The sequence below is a fragment of the Haemaphysalis longicornis genome, unplaced genomic scaffold (assembly GCF_048455015.1).
Source record: "Haemaphysalis longicornis isolate Haplotype H1 unplaced genomic scaffold, Haemaphysalis longicornis Haplotype H1 scaffold_1, whole genome shotgun sequence".
NCBI classification, from domain to species: domain Eukaryota; kingdom Metazoa; phylum Arthropoda; class Arachnida; order Ixodida; family Ixodidae; genus Haemaphysalis; species Haemaphysalis longicornis.
In genome coordinates, this window is record NW_027526203.1 from 459,163,916 (window position 1) to 459,182,123 (window position 18,208).

Here is an 18,208-nt window from a genome sequence, read left to right on the forward strand (position 1 = left end):
GCGAGTGACGTCATATGGGCCAGCACTAAAAACATAATTTTCAGTGGGTTAGGTGCACGTTAGCATTCGAGTGTCTCGATTAAACGGAACTAGCGGCCCCACTACAATCGTCCAGTCATGTGTCCTGGTGATTGATTAGTTCGGCCACCGTCAATCGCCCAAACAAGATTATGTGACGTAATAGAAAAGTTGCTGGAAACGGGCTAGCGAGTCGCCACAGCTCCACACGTTTTCTTTAATATCTCCGTTATTTTTTGGGAGTTTGCGGTATCATTTTTATCAGAAAAAAGCAGCCTTTCTAATAAACCAAACTTGTATTTTGTCTTCATGGCTCCTTTAAGGAACTCTCCGCTTGGATATTGAAAAATAATCTAGAACTAAATAAAAAAAACCCAAGTACGCTATTTTCAGAGATAGAGACACTCCTTTAGCTAAGAATCTTGAGCTCGATTTTTCAAATGAAGGTATTAAGTCTGTGAAGAGTGTCAAATTTCTCGGCGTATATTTTGATGAATTTCTTACGTGGAACGAACATACTAATCAAGTACTACTGAAGCTATCTAAGGTTACTGGCGCACTATGGAAACTCCGTGATAAAATTCCCAAGAGTTTTTTTTTTATTATTATTCAAAATTGTTTCCACGGCTGCTATCCGTGAGGGGGGCAGGGATAGGCAGAATGCCTGACAAGGCCTCTGCCCCCCTACAATTCAGCGTAGAAGGTAATGCCGAAAACGTATTCTCAAGCACGCAACAGAAGACACGCGATACATAGTACTTAGAATAGGTTTCAGGCTAACTGTGTATTACGCAATGTTTCAATTTCAAGTAAATTACTGCCTTTTATTTTGGGGCCCAAAAAATCGTTCTAATATTTTCAAGCTAACTACAACACAGAAAAAAGCCATTCGGGCTCTAGAAAATCTCGGTTCCTGACACAGTACCAGACAGTTAAGAGACGCACATGAAATACCTAATATACAACAGCTACACATGTACAACCTTGTATTTTATGTACACAGGGAAATGCGCACAAATCGTCATGAATTTCACCAAACATATCTCTCAATGGAAGTAATTTTCAATTCAGAAAAATAAACTATAGGTTACTCCGTATTAGAACAAACTATGGCTTTAAAACCATGCGTTATCTCATTCCTAAATTCGTAAATGACAATGCAGATATCGCTTAGATTACTCAAAAATGTCCTCCAAATTCCTTTAAACGAATATTACGAGAATAGTTTTGCAAAATCTGTATTTTGATTTATTTTATAAGAAAATTTAGCTATTGGTATCCTGTGTTGTATATGTACCTTTCGTTTTTGTGTAAACAATTACCTCTGAATTAGGGTGCCTTGTAAGCTTACATATATGTTGTTGCGAAATGATATGTTGCGTCATGCTAACACTGTTATGCGAAGTGATGCGAGAGCTTGAATAGTTGTTGTTGTTTTTGTTTGCTCGGTTACCAGTTGTACTGAATTTTTCTTTTCCCGTCTTGTAACTTTGTGCTGCTGCTGATGTCTGCAAAGGGAGCGGGGACCGAGTCTGGTACTTATGTGTACCTTTCGTCCCCGTACCCTTAGTCTTTCTTTGTGAAAATAAAAAGTTTTTGTGAAAAAAAAAAAATTAACCGGGAATTGAATCAGGGCATACATCGCGCCCAATGTTAACAGAATTCGCTGCCGACGTTTTGCTCACAAAATAGACTGAAGGTGCGTTGCTTGCACAGCTCAAACAGGCGAGACTAAGACTCGGAGTAAACCCACCGTGCGCCCTTCATGAAATGAATCCTTCCAACGAAGCAGCCCATGCAGTTCTCTCTTCCGCTACAGAAAAAAAATACGCACATGAAAACGACAAGCAAAACTACCACATTACAAGCGTTGGTTGGTTTATAGATGCGAAATTTCGGCGTGGCTTGTATATGAGGTCCGCGGACCCCGCATCGTCAGTAGTAACCATTCAGCCATGACTCGCCTGCCGTAGTCGTCTTACTCCCGCATCCCCGTTTGACCTTTACATTACGTCAATACTAGCCCCCCAGCCTACCCTAACCCCTCCTCTCAGATGAAAAACATGTCTCCGAACACCCCGCAGGCAGGGAGAGGCGTGCACCAGGAAACATGCTGAGGGGACATGCGACCTGCAACCGAGGCTGTTGCGGCGGACGTTCCTGGTCACGGGCAGAGGGAGGTAGTTCTCAACCGCGTGTAACCGAGGACGCTTTGAAGTGGGACAAACCACAGCGAGAGACATGCTACGAGGAAAGCTTCAACACAGAGCTAATGACCAGAATTGCCACCCGATCAGTACATCTTCGTCAGCGGTTTTCTTTCACCTTTGTATCTGAAAAGAGTAACTTCAACGACCATGGTTATATCGAGGTTCATAAAAGGCAACAACCACAATAAAAGATTCCCGGGCCATCTCCACTAACGTGAAACCTGGGGAGGGGTGAAGCATGCAGTGTGGGAGCGTATTCTTGGCGCCTTGGCGTTTTTGCAAACGCACATGAAACTATGGCGGGGTAGAGGTATGCAGCTTTGCTGTAAAAGTATCTTGTCTTTGAAGCACGAAGCTCTCTAGCGCTAGGCGTAAACGAGTGTCCCGGTGTTCTTTTAGTACGTGTTACGAAGCGCTGCATGGCGCGAGGCGTCAACGAGTGTCCCGGTATTTTTTTAGTACGCGTTACGTTCTAGCGTGGGGCGTAAACGAGTTTCCCGGTGTTTTAGTAACGTGACTACATGAGACGACGACTACGACGACGATTACGACGACAGGAGACGCCAACAGCCTCAGCCCCTAAGAGGTTTCGCTCCTAAAAATCATGCACCCCTCCGTCTAACAACGACGATGGTTTACGCGAAGCTTTCTCGTAATAGATTGTTTGGTTGGCCAATCCTACACTGGTAGCATGTTCTACTCTGGAGGTACGCGGCACTTTTCTAGAATACCCACAGCAACTCTCCGGTGTGCACTCCGTAAACCTAACGTTTGGGTTTGGGGTGTACGGCGCGAATCGGTACTTGCTGCTTGGCGTTCGTTTCGACCATGTCGAAATGGAGCAATCGGATAGGCGCCGGTTCCATAACTCGAGGGACCCATGTTTGATTCCGGCCACGGGAAGCGCTTTTTCCTTTCACTTCACCCACGGTCCTTCATCACCATCGTCAGAGAAAGTTGGCTTTCCTGCAGGGCGTATTGCCCTACAACGGCACCAGTGAGGGCACTAAAGCTTGGCTTTAATAAAGCCATTACAGAAAGCGATATTTTGTATAGAGCGAGGAGTTGACTTGGATATGAACACTGTAAAAATACTTCGCAGAGCTCTGGACAGTTCGGGTGCAATTCGTTGACAAAAGGTATCATCCATGCATTTGAAGACGGCCCCGGTAGAGCAATGTGCTTAACGGGAAACTGCACACAAAGGAATCATTCGCCTTGAAAATTAACTGCGCGAAAATGTAACTTTGAATTATACTAAATAACTCCAGAGTAATATAACTTCTTAAAGAACTGTGATGAGCCGGTAAGCTGCACCTAGCTACCACCACCACCACCACCACCACCACCACCACCACCACCACCACCACCACCACCACCACCACCCAACAACAACAACAACAACAACAACAACAACAACAACAACAACAACAACAACTACAACAAAAAGCCTCTTGTTCATATTGCGACATTTCCGCTATCTTAAAAACGCCTGATTTCCGGCGTATCCGTTGTGTAAGTTTCTTTTACACCACCTAATATTTCTCACAGTAGCGTCATCATCAGCATCTCGTAGCTTGCGCTGGCATTGCGCGTGCTCAGTCTTGGGTTCGCTGCGGTTCCGCCGAACTGAGCCACATCAGCCAGAACTCGTGAGCAGATCCACACGCATCCGCAGCTGGGCTGAAGAAGCTTCGGCAAGCCGCTCGACAGCAGTGCCAGGGGGTCAGCAACCCTGTATACAGTGCGCCCAAGCAGCCATGGAGACCATCGCCCGCATCTTGTTCCTGCTCAGTAACGCTAGCTGGTGGAGGGCCCAGCGGCTGAGGGCGCAGCCGTGGGGACAGTTCTTCGACCTTAGGAAGATCTCCGTCCCTATGTCGGCCGAGGAGGTGGTACAGCGAATGCAAAAGAACTGGGAGCGCTTCAGCCGCAATTACGGCGCGCTGTTCCTGGTGATCTTCAGCGGCTTTGTTCTCTGGTTCCCGGGCCTCCTGTTGAGCGCCTTGTGCACAGCGGCGGTCTGCAAGATGCTCAAGATCCACGTGGAGACGTTCACCCTGGGGGGAAGGCGTTTCCGCCAGAACAAGCGAGTTGCCCTCACGGCGGGCCTGACGCTCTTCTTCGTCTACGCCAATGGAGTGTGTGATTCTCTGGGGTGGGCCTTGGCCGTCAGCCTCGCTGCTGGCGCCTTCCACGCGGCTGCCTTCACGCCACCCTCCCCTCGCCCCCGACCAAAGAAGGTGGCACGCCGGCTAACCTACGAGTGACGCTAGCCTTTTCACGGCGGGCGTGTTAAGTTGAAGTAAGACGATTTGTGGTGCTTCGTTTCGGAACTGCCCCTGTAAGAGAAAGCTGTTTTTGTTGCCCAATCGATGTGACAACAAACACGAGTAATTTGATGCTTATCAGGAATTGTCTTTTTTGCTTCCCTGATCACATTTTAAGCAAGAAAGTGAAAACCGAATTCCGCTTTGGCATGTAGAACCCTTCGTCACGGAAGGCGGCCTGTCTTTTCCGGCGCTTCTGGCGTTTGAGCGCAATTGAGAGACCCCTCTGCTGTAACAACAAGCTGGCGTTATGTTGGAGTTAGTTTTGTTTGGGGCCATAAAAAGAAAAAAACGTAAAGGAAAATAAGAAAATCACTCCGCCAGTACCACAGGGCGCTGAGCGATTCACGCGTTACGTTCTGAGGCGAAAGCCTCAAATCTGTTTCAAGCACACGTGTTGTGTGGCGCAGAAAATCGGGGGCACGAAAAACCCAGACCATCTCCACTAACGTGAGACCTAGGGAGGGGCGAAGCATGCAGTGTATAAGTGTATTCTTGGCGACTTGGCGTTTTTGACAACGGAGATGAAACCTTTAGGGCGTAGATGTGTACATCTTTGCTGTAGAAGTCTCTTGTCTTTGAAGCACGAAGATCTCTAGCGCGAGGCGTAAACGAGTGTCCCGGTGTTTTTTCTAGGACGCGTTTCGAAGCGCTCCAGCGCAAGGCTTAAACGAGTTTTCCGGTGTTTTTTTAGTACGCGTTACGTTCTAGCGTGAGGCGTAAACGAGTTTCCCGGTGTTTTAGTATGGTGACTACATGAAACGACGACTACGACAACGATTACAATGACAGGAGACGCCAACAGCCCCAGCCCCCAAGGGGCTTCGCCCCTAAGAAAGGTAGGCCGAATACCCGTGATGCGTCCTTGCTGTGTTCCTATTCAGGAAGAGGATATGAGTGCACTGCATTTATATGTGGAGAGACGAATAGTGACGACTTCGGGGCATAGCAGGTCGGCTTCAGTGTAAACAAAATAGCTCGGACGTAGGAGTGGTTATGGACCATGTGGAGAGGATCACCGACGCAGCAGCTTCATCCCAGGGAAGAGAGGTGGGAGCTTTCCATACACTCAACTTTTTTTGCAAAACAGGACGAAGACAACACAGCCGCACTGTGAGACGGCGGATAAAGTGCCATATAAAGTCCCGATGCATCTTGTCTGCTGGCTGCAAACTCGCCCGGGTACCTCATCTAGCCTTTAGCGCCGTTCTTCGGAGCCAGAAGTTGGCAAATAAAGGCATCGAGGATTCCATTTCAGTACTGTGAGCTAGGATGATAAAGAAAAAGAGGTAGGTGGTAGCGGCACAAGCAGAAAAAAACAAAACAAACGAATCAGTCCACACAACTACGCATACGCCCCCAGGCACAACGAGACACCTGCAAAGAAACGTGGCCTCATTCGCTCTGGGTGAACATTTATCCGGACCAGATCGATTGCACGCTCATCGCAAAAAGGCGCAGCCAGGTAGTGACAAAGTTGCGTACGTTGCTCTTCGGGCAATACAAGAGCACGCAGCCGTGCCCGTCCTTGTCTTTCGTTCAAGGAAGGCACAGCGGCGCGAAATTTGCGGACCGAGCGATCTATTGGCATCCCGTGAAGCGAGGGTCCTCAACGCACGCGCCCACATTCTTCAGCCTGGGTGAGCTCGGCCTAATCGTTGACGACCAAGCGGTGTCTGGCGGGCCAGCCGCGGGGACGGGGACGACGTCGCTCGGAAGAAGAGGCCGCGCGCTGCGGCGGGGACATAACCCGAACGTGAGCAGCCAAGCGCGGCGACCACCCCGGCATTCCTGCCGACGGGAATCAGACTTCCCTCCTATCGACCGCACACTCTGGAGCAGCCAGCGCTCCCCAACTCCTCCATGCTGCTTCAATCGGCTGCACTCGGACAGCCACAGGCAAGCGTGCGCCGAAGAGCTAGCCTTCTTATTCGACGCACTGTTTCTCTTTACGTTCTTTCCCCGGTTCAGTAAAGAGCAGTGCACCCCGGAATCTCCGGTTGGCACTACCTTGCTTTGCATCAGGTTCTTCCCGAGTGCAGAGGAAACGAACTTTTCGACACCGACACGCAAGAGCGGCTAACTTTCCCGGACGCGCGACACAGGCAGGCCCCTGTCAGTGCAAGCCACGTGAAATCGAGAGGGGTCTGGCTGAAGAGCTGTGCCACTTTCTCCCAACCCATTCTTGCATAATTATATTGCTCTCTGCTCACCACGGGCATTACTTCGTATCCTTTTGTAACGGAAAGAAATATTTTCTGTGGAAATGAGAAGTTATACATAGAAGCCTGCAGGCATGCACTCGTTTACGAATAACAAAGATGAAAAAATAAAACTTAGGAATACGAATATGATAATACGTAAGAATTCAATTTTAGTTTTGTTCCTTGCACAAAAAATGAGAAGCAGCATTCTACTACGTCTGTGATAACGGTGTTTCTGAGTGGAAAAAAATGTTGCACCTCAGTAGGGACTCGATGTCGCAATCGCAGTAGCTTGGTGACAGATTCGAAGCGAGATGTCCCAATAAAAAGCCCGTTCGCTGTTGTGAGCGAATTGCCATGCTCTTTAAAAGCGTGCGTGCGGCACTTTCGCTTCAATGCTACAATGCTATCGCCCAGCGCGCTGGTCTTCAATAATGAAGGCCAGATTACTGGTCGATACGTAAGTAAACACCGTTGATTGATTGTGGGGTTTAACGCGCCGACGCAACGCAGGCGATGAGGCGCGCCGTAGTGGAGGGCTCCGGATTAATTTTGACCACCTGGGTATCTTTATCGCGCGCCGAAATCTCGTACACACGGGCGTTTTTGCTTTTCACCTCCATCAGAAAAGCGGCCGCCGCGGCCGGGAATCGAACCCGCGACCTCGTGCTCAGCAGCGCAACGCCTTAGCCACTGAGCCACCGCGGCGGGTCAAGTAAACACCGTTGCTGTTTTTCAAACGTCTGTGCGACTTTTTATTTATTCTCTTTTCCTCACTCTTTGAGATTTTGATTTTTTTACAATATGTTTACGACTATAAATTCCAGCTCTACCCTGCTCCCCCCAGGAAATTTTAAACTGGGAAAATTTGCACCAGGTGCCTGACACTAATACTTCACAGGCGCCAAGGAGAGTGCCGTGCGAGTGTTGCGAGGGAGTGTTCAGAAGCGGCTCACCGATGAGGTCGAAGAGGTAGACCTTGTTGCGCAGCCTCTGCTCCATGCCCAGGTAGACGAGAACCCTGGCGGCGTGATGCTTCACGTAGCGGGCGTACTTTGTGCTGTGGTTGGTGTAGTACCACTCGTCCGACGGCAACACGAGCTGCGTCAGGCTGTCGGGCAGCTCGGCGTCCGTTAGTGCCGTGTGGTGGTCGGGAACCAGGGCGAGCGTCGCCACGATTTGCAGCACCAGGCAGAGCAGTTGCTGCGCGCCACGACACACGGGAGCACATGTAACGCACAGACGCAGCTCCACACGGAGGCAGATAGGGGGCCGCCGCGGTTTATAGCGATGCAAACGGTTCCCTGACGGTGCGGGCAAGCTCGCAATGGTTCATGCTTACAGAAGCCATGCAGGGAAAGAAGAGGTGTGATCGCAGCTTGAGCGAAGTTAGCTGCGTGGCTTCATTAGGGGAAAAAAAAGTGGAAGATTCTTAATCACAATACTAAAAAATAAAAATCGGCGCTGCAAACTATTTTAAATGGCTGCCTCGGATGCACTCCTGCTGGTCTACTTCACTGTAACGGAACCGCAATGATCTTAAACGAGCAATCATTGCAACTGAAGCTGCGAATTGGTTGACCGAAACAATTGGCCCCGCATCTGGCCGCGTATCTGCGATTGTCGAATGACGACAGTCTTCCGCCACCTCTGTTACGTAACTGCCTCTCCTGTTCCCTCTCACGCGGTTCCCATCCCGCTCGGTCCACCCAGTGGAAGTTTTCCGAGTTCAGTGTTGCCGCGTTCGCACTGGTGCGCCATTTGTTAGGACTGTTGGGACTTAGCGCTCGAGCCACGACGCGAGTGAATTGTTTGTATTTTCTGGTTAAAAATATGGAGCATATTTCTAAATTTATTAGACTGAAGATGTTTTGCTTACATAAACGTCTCACTTAGCAATTCGTTTAAACTTTAGGCCTGGCGGCTGAATCGAAAGACTGACAAGCAGGCAGACAGCACAAAATTTTCGCGTTTGAGTGGCCCAAGAAAAGCTATTGTCTTTAAAAAAGCAAGCATACATACGGTTTGTGTAGCTCAAAACTCTGGTCTTTGCTGCCCTAACGCGAGTTGGGCATCCCGTCTTGCATTGTGCTATGCCGGAACGCAGTCCGTTTTTAAGTCAAACTGTAGGCTTTGCCTCGTGTTAGCTTGAATTCGCCCATTGGTCACCTCGATTGGTCATTCGAGTACATTGTGGCAAAGAGAACCCACGGTAGGGTCCTAAAAGTGTGGTTGAAGACTCCCCAAGAAGTCTATACGCAAGACCAATTCGCTTGAGGCGCTGGCTTGTCTACCATTTTAGGAGAAGAAAAGTGGGTAGGAAAAAAAACGAACCGTAACTACGAGGTTAACTTTACCGCCCATAGCACTCGTCCTGTCCTTTCTCCGCTCTGACTGCGCTATTTAGAAATACGAACTAACTTGCTCGGCTATCCGTTCCAATATGTAATACTTGAAACCACAGTACTGAGGGCTCTAGGCCGTCACGTAAGTGAACCGAATGAAACAGGCTGCGTTTTAATGAAAAAGTTCACGCCTATCATATTATGAGAACTAAGTAAGCTCTAAGTAAGTAAGAACTAAGTAAGTAAGTAAGTAAGAACTAAGTAAGTAATTTCAGTGTGCTGCTAAACATGCATTTGCAAGAATAATTTACTAGATAATAACTCGTAAATGGCAGCAACCGAGGCATTCTAGATTGTACCTCTTAGTAGATCTAAAGCAGAAACACTGAATACCTTAGGTTATTTTTTATGTGTAAACAATGTTTTTGGAGCCGTGACTTCCTTAAAACAAGTGACAGCGCGACAACAACCTGCTGTGCAATTAAATAAAAGTCTCAACTTTATCAGAACAGCTGATTATGTAAGGAGTAATTAAATCTGACTTGGTAGATTAGAATTAACGGAATACCATGAAGAGTATGAGTTCATAGAATACCAATGGAATACCATTCATAGAATACCATGAGCTGTCCAAACGTTTGCAATTCAAAATTTCTTTTTTCGAGTGCGGACTCAGTTCAAAACTGCGTACCAACCAACGGATGCATTAATTTTATTGTTTGGCCACAACATTAGCCCTGCAATGTATATTCAGTGGAAGGCTGGAGTTGGGCTCGAGCTATGAGTGCTGCAGTTGGTTGGGTGAAAACTAAAGTATCCCCCTTCCCCCCGAGGCAAAATACGACAGCAAAAAGAAGCGGATAATGAGCGAAATACAGCCCACTATGTGCCTAGAACGCATATCGCCCAGAAGAATAGCTATGAGATACCACGGCTGCTGTGCTCTAGCGCCCAAGGACGCGCATTTCTGTATTAGTGAAGAAGGTAGGCCCCTGTACAACTGGTTACCAGAGAAAGCAGCCCTGGTCCACATGTCCCAGTTAAACTAATGACCAAATAAGTAACTTAACGGCTAAATGCCTACAGAACATTCGTACATCGACTCTACTTTAATTCAGTAATGTCGTTCCCTCATTTGGTGACATTCCGGTGAACGTCTCGATGAATGCGTGCAGATACAGACAATCCACGTTTACGCCAGCAGCGTTTAAGACAGACGTTTATTACTGCGACTTATCCACCGTGGCAGCTCGTTATGAAAAGAAATTGACTGATTGGTCGATCTTAGGAGTCCACGGCTTTGCTGCTTGTCTGATTGATTGAAAACTGTTTGGTAGCCTCTGGAACAGTAGCGTACAACTAGAATTCTCGATGATAAGCTCGTTTGTGATACGCACAATGTGGATAAAATGTTGACTATAGCCCGCCCCTTGCTTCCGACCCTCTATTCTTTTTAGGTAAAATGACGCATGTTCTACTCACGGGGTCGTGGGTTGAATCTAGCGCGTTGACCAGGATCTTGAGGTGGGCCTCTTCTACCAGTTTGTTTTGTACTTCGGTGTTTTGGCTCATAAAGAGGACAGCACGAGCGCTCAGGATTTGCAGGCAGTGGTAACTGCAATGCCGCCACCTACAAAACCCACACAAAAGACGGCATGAATGGTGTGAGTAACGAAATTTAGCACGTGGAAGGCGGTTGGAAGGTGAAGTCTGGATAAATGCTTGTACTGTTTCAGAGGCCTAGTGATTAAGACCGCTTGATCGAAATGACATTAGCTTCGGTGTCTGCAGCGGTTCGGTGAAACCAGCCCCGTTGCATTCATCGACGAGGAGAACAAATAGCGTTTCATTTTCCCACCAATCTAATAAAACCAACAAACTTGTCATGTGATTTCAGATTTGAAACGGGAAATCACGGTCAACTGTAATAAATGCATTTATTTTTATTTATTCATCCTGAAAACATAATGTCAAGAGAGCAGTAGCATTTTTCTATGCCCTTCAGTGTATTGATTAGAAATAGAAAAAAAAAGAATAAAAAAACATCACTTCATGCTCACGTTGCACATCACGTATCACTTGTTTGCTCAAAAATTGAATCCATTGCCAATTCTGACAACGTGTGCAGATAGTATTGAATAAATTGTGAAAAATACAAGAACTACGGTGAATATAATACAACAAACAACCGCCAAGAACACTCACGCTAATATTAACTGCATGCAACTATGCATAAACCGGGCAACCTGCATAAAAACACAACAATCAGCAAACTCACTCAAAAGAGAAAGGGAAGCAAACAGAGAGAGAGAAAGAGAGAGAGAAACATAAACGAATTACTCCAACAGACGCGTGTTCAGCTAATTGGAATCACACTTAAATCCTGCATTTAATGGCCCAGTGCTCGATGTTAGCTAGAATGACAATGTATTTTACGGAAAACGCTGGCGACTCGTAGCCGAAAGCGCAAGCTGAGTTCAAGATATTTAGAATTTCAGATGGGTTTCAGAGAAAGCTTTAGAGGAGTTATTATTGTCATTTTTTGCAAATATAAAATTAAATATATCGCTTATGCAAAAACTTATTCCGGGTACCCCTTGAAACGCTTCTTTGCGAAAATTAAAATGGGAAATTAAAAATCTTTATTTTTCCCAACTGGTGTGTCCAGCATACAGGGTGTCCTACTTAGATTGGAGCGAACAATAAAACAAAACATGTCATTTTATGGCAACCGTTTAATTACACATCTTTCAGTTTTGTGCAAAGTTCTCACCCCATGTTTTTTTTTTTCTTGATGATGCAGCTCGGACTTCATGCCCGGCCCAAGTCAGACCGGTCACGCAATGCGGAGAACTTCGAACCGATGGACCGAGAGAACAAATAAGTGGCTACCGAGAGACTGAAGTAGATGTAGCGGAAGAGAATTAACCAGTTGTGTGGATGAATTTTTTTCAGAAAGAAAGGGGGGAGGTGGGGGGCGGGTGGATAATGGATTGGGACCGCGCAGGATAGGAGCGGTGAGAATCCTATGGGAGACGTCTTCGGCCTGCAGTGGACAAGAATAAGCTGGTGATAATGATGGTGTCGATGATTTTGCATTTGCACTGCAAACAGAACATCGACCGGCATTGCCGGGCTGGTCGACGCGCCAGCGACGGAGAAAAGAGAGCCTTACGCGCCACTTATCGGCGATTGGCTCTCCCGTCCCCCATCGGGGACTAATCTATTTTTGACAATACTACGGAATAAAAGCGAAGAGTTGGTCCGTAAACTAGAATTTTTACAGCGCCCGTGATGGTTTAAAAACTTTTTTGCCCTGCCTTAATTAATCTCAACGCCTGGCTTTGGAGCGGTGCAAAAAATAACGTGCTGGTTAGGTCTTCGCTTCAATGGAAAATAACGAATTTTTTATCTCGCGTTTTTCTTCAGTCAAGCTTTATTCGGCCTTGTACTTTGCAGAAATAGAAGCCCAATTTTAGGTAGGACATTTTATTGCGACTGTGCGCGTTTAAGTGGACACGTGCAATGTCTAGTGAGTGAAAGGCGGGGCAGGGGGGATGCCTCAGAGCATGACATTAAAGTCCCCCCCCCCCCTCGAGCTCTCGTAGTTGCACCGCTTGGCGCTAGCTAAGCTCGTGAAAAGTGCGTCCCACGAAAGCAGACGGTGATTATCGAATGCCGTGACCTAGTTCTGTGCCTGAAAATGCAGAAGAATCAGCCCCGTTCGCTCAATATCGACTCGCGCGTGCGTAACCCTTGGCTACTGTGAGGACCAAACATTTCACTCCGCCGCTTGTGAGGGCGACCCGTTATAACTGCAGCACGAGATGCGCCGCCACCGGCCAGGCCGGCATCAGCTTTTCCTTTCCCCGTAGCCGGGCTCTTCAAACAGCTGCACAACGAAAGCAGCGCACGCGCGGCGCATCGTCGTCACGACTGCGAGAACTGACCGTACGACGGGACGGCCAACAGAGGATCGGCCAGCGAAATCACACGAACGAGCCACACATACGTGTCCTGCGTTTTATCCGTCAATGCGGAAAGCACGCAAATACACGTCCTTCTCCAAAAGAAAGCGGAAAGAAAAACAATCAGCCACTCAGCAGGAGACTTCAGGCTTGATGAGTTACATCAGAGCTCACGCAAGTGACCGTCAACGGTGACACGCAGCCACGTAGACGTCCCTTTCCGTTTTCGAACCACGCTCTCAGATGATTTCATTTCGTTTAGTTGCCAGTGATCTCGAAAGCAGCGAAATGTGAGGGAAAAAAAAAAAGAAACTTTCTCGTTTCTTTCTCCCTAGCCACTTTCCTTTTGCGGCAATAAATCTTCCCGTCGGCTAACATCGGCGTTGCTCAGTAGCTGCCAAGCGCGAATGAAACGCGACGTAAAGTTTCGGCTCAGCGGCGGTTCGAAGGTTTCCCGCGAAGCGATCAATGACAGCGCCGCCGACGGGCGCAGCATTCAATCCACGCCGCCACGGCGCGTTCATGCCCCGAGTCACGTATGACTGACGGCGGCCGCCTTTGATGGATGAGAAGACAGCGCTGGTCGAAAGATGCGCGGGGATAGCCCGAATCTCAGCCTCCCTTCGCCCGTCCTGGTCGTTCGGGGCGGCAACTCGGCGACGCGAATGCACTGCCACTGCCGAAAAACGCCGTCGCCACTCAAGCGTCGGTGCATGCTTAGCGGTACGCGCAGGAATTAAGCATAGAGAGACAGAAATCGAACCGCAATAGAAGAAGAACGGGACAAGGAAGGTGAAAACGACTGAATAAAACAAACATTGCCAGAGAATAAAGCAACATCCTCCCGTTCGTTACTTCCGCCAGACAAAATACTGATTGTATACAGTGCTTTCTGTCGAAAAAAAGAATGCTTGAAAATGGTTGTCCTGCTTTTCCCTCCCTCCCTCCCTCCCTCTTCCCCCCCCTCTCTCTCTCTCTCTCTCTCTCTCTCTCTCTCTCTCTCTATATATATATATATATATATATATATATATATATATATATATATCTCTCTCTCTCTCTCTCTCTCTCTCTCTCTCTCTCTCTCTCTCTCAGAACTGCTGAAGGGTAAACGAAGTGAAATAAGCTAAGAGACCGGTCGGAATGCCGGCAGCAAGGCTTATGCGAGGAGACAGTTTTGCTTCTAGATTTTACAAGGTGATTTTGTTTTATTTTATTCGATTAATGTATTTTTTAAATTATTTGAGAGCGAAATGAATGTCGTTTTTGCTGGTATACCATATCGCCAGGAGCTGATTGTTAGAAACTACGGCGCCAGTGGCTGAATATTTATAACAGCCAATGATTATCTGATTTGTTGATGATATGTTTAATGGAACGTATATATATGGCGGAATCTGAGCGAGTCATTCTGACAAGCCCCACTATTGAAGGTCCTTTAACTCTCGAAGGTAGAGCTTTCGTTTTTCTAGGCCATGCCAAAAGTTTCTGGGCTACAAAGAAATCAAAGCGAAGGCTTCAGTTCAGTTTAGTAAATATTTTATGACAGTAAATAGGAAAGGTGCGCTTGCCCGACTTCTGGCTAGAAAAAATTACGTCTCACTCGGCAGGAAAGCTTTTATTTTAAATTTTGTCATATATTAATTTTTGGCATGGTCTCGGACCTTTCCAAGAAGACTGTACCTTCATTTACCCGTTATACCGACCGAAACGAAGTGTCACAGCAGTGCCGGGAATAGAACCAGCATCTTGCGGTGAAGGATGTCCGGTAGAACTAAATTTGCGGCAAAATCTCGAAAAGTGGAACAAAGGTTATGAACGCAGTCTACTGGCCAGGTAAACCGATCAGCCGTCAAAGCAGTCGAGGCAAACACACACGCGGTAAGATGGCCGTATCAAAACTTCACTTTATAGCTGCCTGATAACGAGCTTCTCATTGATCAACTCGATGAACGTTGCTCGACTGATGTTGGTCACGTGCCGTCTAAGGTCGTGAATGGCCAAGTGCGACGTCATCTATAGAATTAACGACCTCTCATTCTTCGGGGCGTGAGATAGTGCGGCGTTTGATATCGGAAGGCACGGCTAAAGCCAGCATCGCTGCGTGGCCGTCGTAACAGCCGTTGGCGACAAGCGAGGAGGTTGCAGACTGATTAATGGTAAATGATCTCGCGAGCTGCGTCGCTTTCTCTCCTCGAAGGCCAAAGTCAAGCCGAAATGTGGCCATGAATCGCGCGAAGGGGTGCCGCGAAGCCGCAAGTGCAGCGGCAAAAAAAGAAAATTAAGCTGCCAAAGCAACACAAGCCCATCGACGACCAGAAGCGCAGCAAATGCCACAAGCGCGGCGTCTTCTCCACGAGTAAGTAGCCGCGGCAAACGAAATAGTGCAATGACACCCTTACGGACGACGTTCCATATTAAACATCATCAATGTGTGAGCGGACATACACCGTTTGAAATTTGGCTACGACTTCTTTAGTCCACAAGGTTTCACGGTATCATCCAGGACAGCGAAAAGGCGCAACCGTTTTGTGAGGAACAGCTCCAAGGTTGACAAGCTACCTGCATCAGTTCTAGTTCATGGACAGTTTACACTTTCATCATTGCAAGACATCTACCTGATACCGGGGCAGTGATGAACCTGAAAGGACGACCAATCGCGACTTCCAGAGAGTGAACAGGGGTAACCTGAAGCTGTTCCTGCACGTGATTGTGAACATGCGCGCACGCGTACTTTGCACAAGTCAATTAGCCGGTGCTTTTGTGGACAGACGCTGCGAACAGGAAACAGATTTGGCCTTTCTGTTCACTCGCTGGAGGTCACCTCAAACATTGAGGATATGCCTTGCTCAGAGGTCTTTTCATCGCGCCCTCTCTCTCCGGCTCATGACATCCCAGACCTCTGTTCCACTCCACACCCAGGCAGTCCTCTAATTTCCCTGCGTCCACTGGGAAGCTTTTGCGCGAGCAGCGAGGTGTCAGCCATCGCTGCCACAGGAGGCACATTTTACGCGTTGCTCGCCCAGTTCTTAGTGAGGTCGCCCGCCAAGACTGAGTAACTCACGGGGGAACCGAGAAGTGACCTAGGATTTGTACCTATAACTACACCACTAGGACACTCAGCGGCTTCTAGTCAAGTGGGATGCGCACAGATTACGCTATCGAATAGACAAGGATGACATGCAGCGTAGACGGAAAAAGAGATGGGAGGAAGGAACTCGCTCTACTTTCTTGCTTCTCCACTCCAGCAAAACTTTGTGTTGCACACTGTGTTACGCATTCTATAATTAATTCCTAACCCCATTGCCACTGAGTACCACCGACGTAGCATACACCGTTAAAGAACAAGAGAACACGGGGGCTGGTTGTTCCAGGAACATGCATGCGCACCGGTGTGAGGGTGTGCAGTGGTGGCGGGTGCCGACGACGCGCTTATGCAGCGTGATGGCGTTGTTGAGCATGTTGAGGAGGAAATCGACGCCCTCGTCCGCCAAGATCCCGAGGAAGGTGGGCCTGCTGGCGTGCGACGGGGGCTCGGCGTCGGCCGCGGGGTCTCGGCCGCCGGACCGCCACGCCCACCACCAGCGGCCCGGCGGCGGGTCGGGCGCCTTGGGAACCTTCCAGGGAAAAACCTGCGACCACGCGCGATCGCCGCGCGACAGCGCAACCAATCAGCGAGTGAACCGCACAATGTTATGCGTCTCAATAGGGCCCAGTTGGCCCCTTGCTCCAGATGCGCTTGGTATGGAAGCATTTCTGAACATCGCGTCAGTGAGTAAGAGAAGAAATAACCCCGAAAACCGAGTGCTCGGTTGTAGAAAATCATGGGTACCTAAATTTTCGCTTTTGGTGCAAGTGCTTAAAGGCGACAGTTTTGGAGTATCTTCCCCATTTGCTGTGATGATATTAAACTTCTAATCGACTGAAATGACAGATTTGTGTTCAAGGACGTTGCATTTCTCTAGCGCACTGCGTATAGATATTGCTGTTGAAGTCAGCGGACTCCAGGGTCTTCGTTGCTGAAGCGAAGAGTGAAAGCCAGTTGACGGCGTCAACAGTACAGCCTGAAAAACACCGTGACAGTGCGTATGAATCAGCAATTACAGTGGTCAAAAGTTCAGAGTAGGCCACTGGCTAGGACTTATGCACGATTTAACTCGGAAAAAGAGGTCTGCGTTGCGACAATACACAATTGGAATACGATAGAATTTTTACAATGCGTGATTTTACAGCGCCGAGTGCATATTTCGAGTACAATCACATGACGGGCCCCGTTATTCGTCAGATTTGCTTTCTTGGAGGCAGCTATTTGTGACGAACTCGGTTCAAGAGCATTTTCTTACACTTTGTTTACCTGTGCACGAGCTCCAAAAAACTTCCTCACATCTCCTTGCCCGCAACGAACGCGAATTACCACTGGTTGTGTCAGGGAAGCAAATTGAACCATTAACGAGGTTGTTTATTTGATTTCTCTGCGTGATGCCCCAGCGCAAAAGAGGTTTCCCGAGTCAGCAAGTGCCCTGGGACGTGCTAACCATGGGCCCCTGCAGGGGTGGCCGTACCGAGGGCAGCGGCTGGAAGTTCTCCTTGAGGCTGGACGACTGGTTCCAGAGCGTAGAGAGGCGGTGGGCCGAGCAGCGGCCCGCGGGCCGGCCCCGGCTGGGCCTGAGCGCCAGGCCCCGGGCCACCCCGAGGTCGATGAGCTTGTTGACCAGCAGGAGCGCGGTGAACTGCAGCGCCTGGCCTCCGCGGAGGCTGCTCAGCGCCACGCGCAGCATCTGGCACATGTGCGCCGCCACCGCGTCTTCGTCGGCCCCGGGTTCGCCGGCAGCCCAGTCGCTCTGCTCCGCCACCACCGTCTGCATGCGCGCCACCACGTCCCTCAATGACAATGAGGAAGCCTTGGCCGCGGCCATTGACCTGTTTTTTCTTCGGAACTCCGCTCGGCACAAAGCGATCTTACGCTGGAACATTTACTAGACAGGCACTTCCGATGGTTGCTCGGGTGAGGCGAAGCACATGGTTATTCAGTCGCGTGAAAATACTCACCGTGAATGATCTAAAGTCCTCTTTGATTAAACCAGTCTATAGTATGAGCCGCAGCGCGAGTTCCTTTACATGAGCTTCAACTTA

The 18,208-nt window shown here is 48.5% G+C and overlaps 1 protein-coding gene across 1 annotated transcript in view; it reads right to left on the minus strand.

The window, feature by feature from the left end:
* Positions 1-18,208, minus strand: part of LOC144156122 (uncharacterized) — an 882,723-nt gene that overhangs the window by 325,520 nt on the left and 538,995 nt on the right. The window contains exons 7-10 of the mRNA XM_077687950.1: positions 17,638-17,934; positions 16,466-16,707; positions 10,590-10,737; positions 7,719-7,965 (exon numbers count right to left, since the gene is read on the minus strand). Coding sequence (XP_077544076.1) covers positions 7,719-7,965; positions 10,590-10,737; positions 16,466-16,707; positions 17,638-17,934 — 934 coding nt within the window. The remainder of the gene's footprint in view (positions 1-7,718; positions 7,966-10,589; positions 10,738-16,465; positions 16,708-17,637; positions 17,935-18,208) is intronic.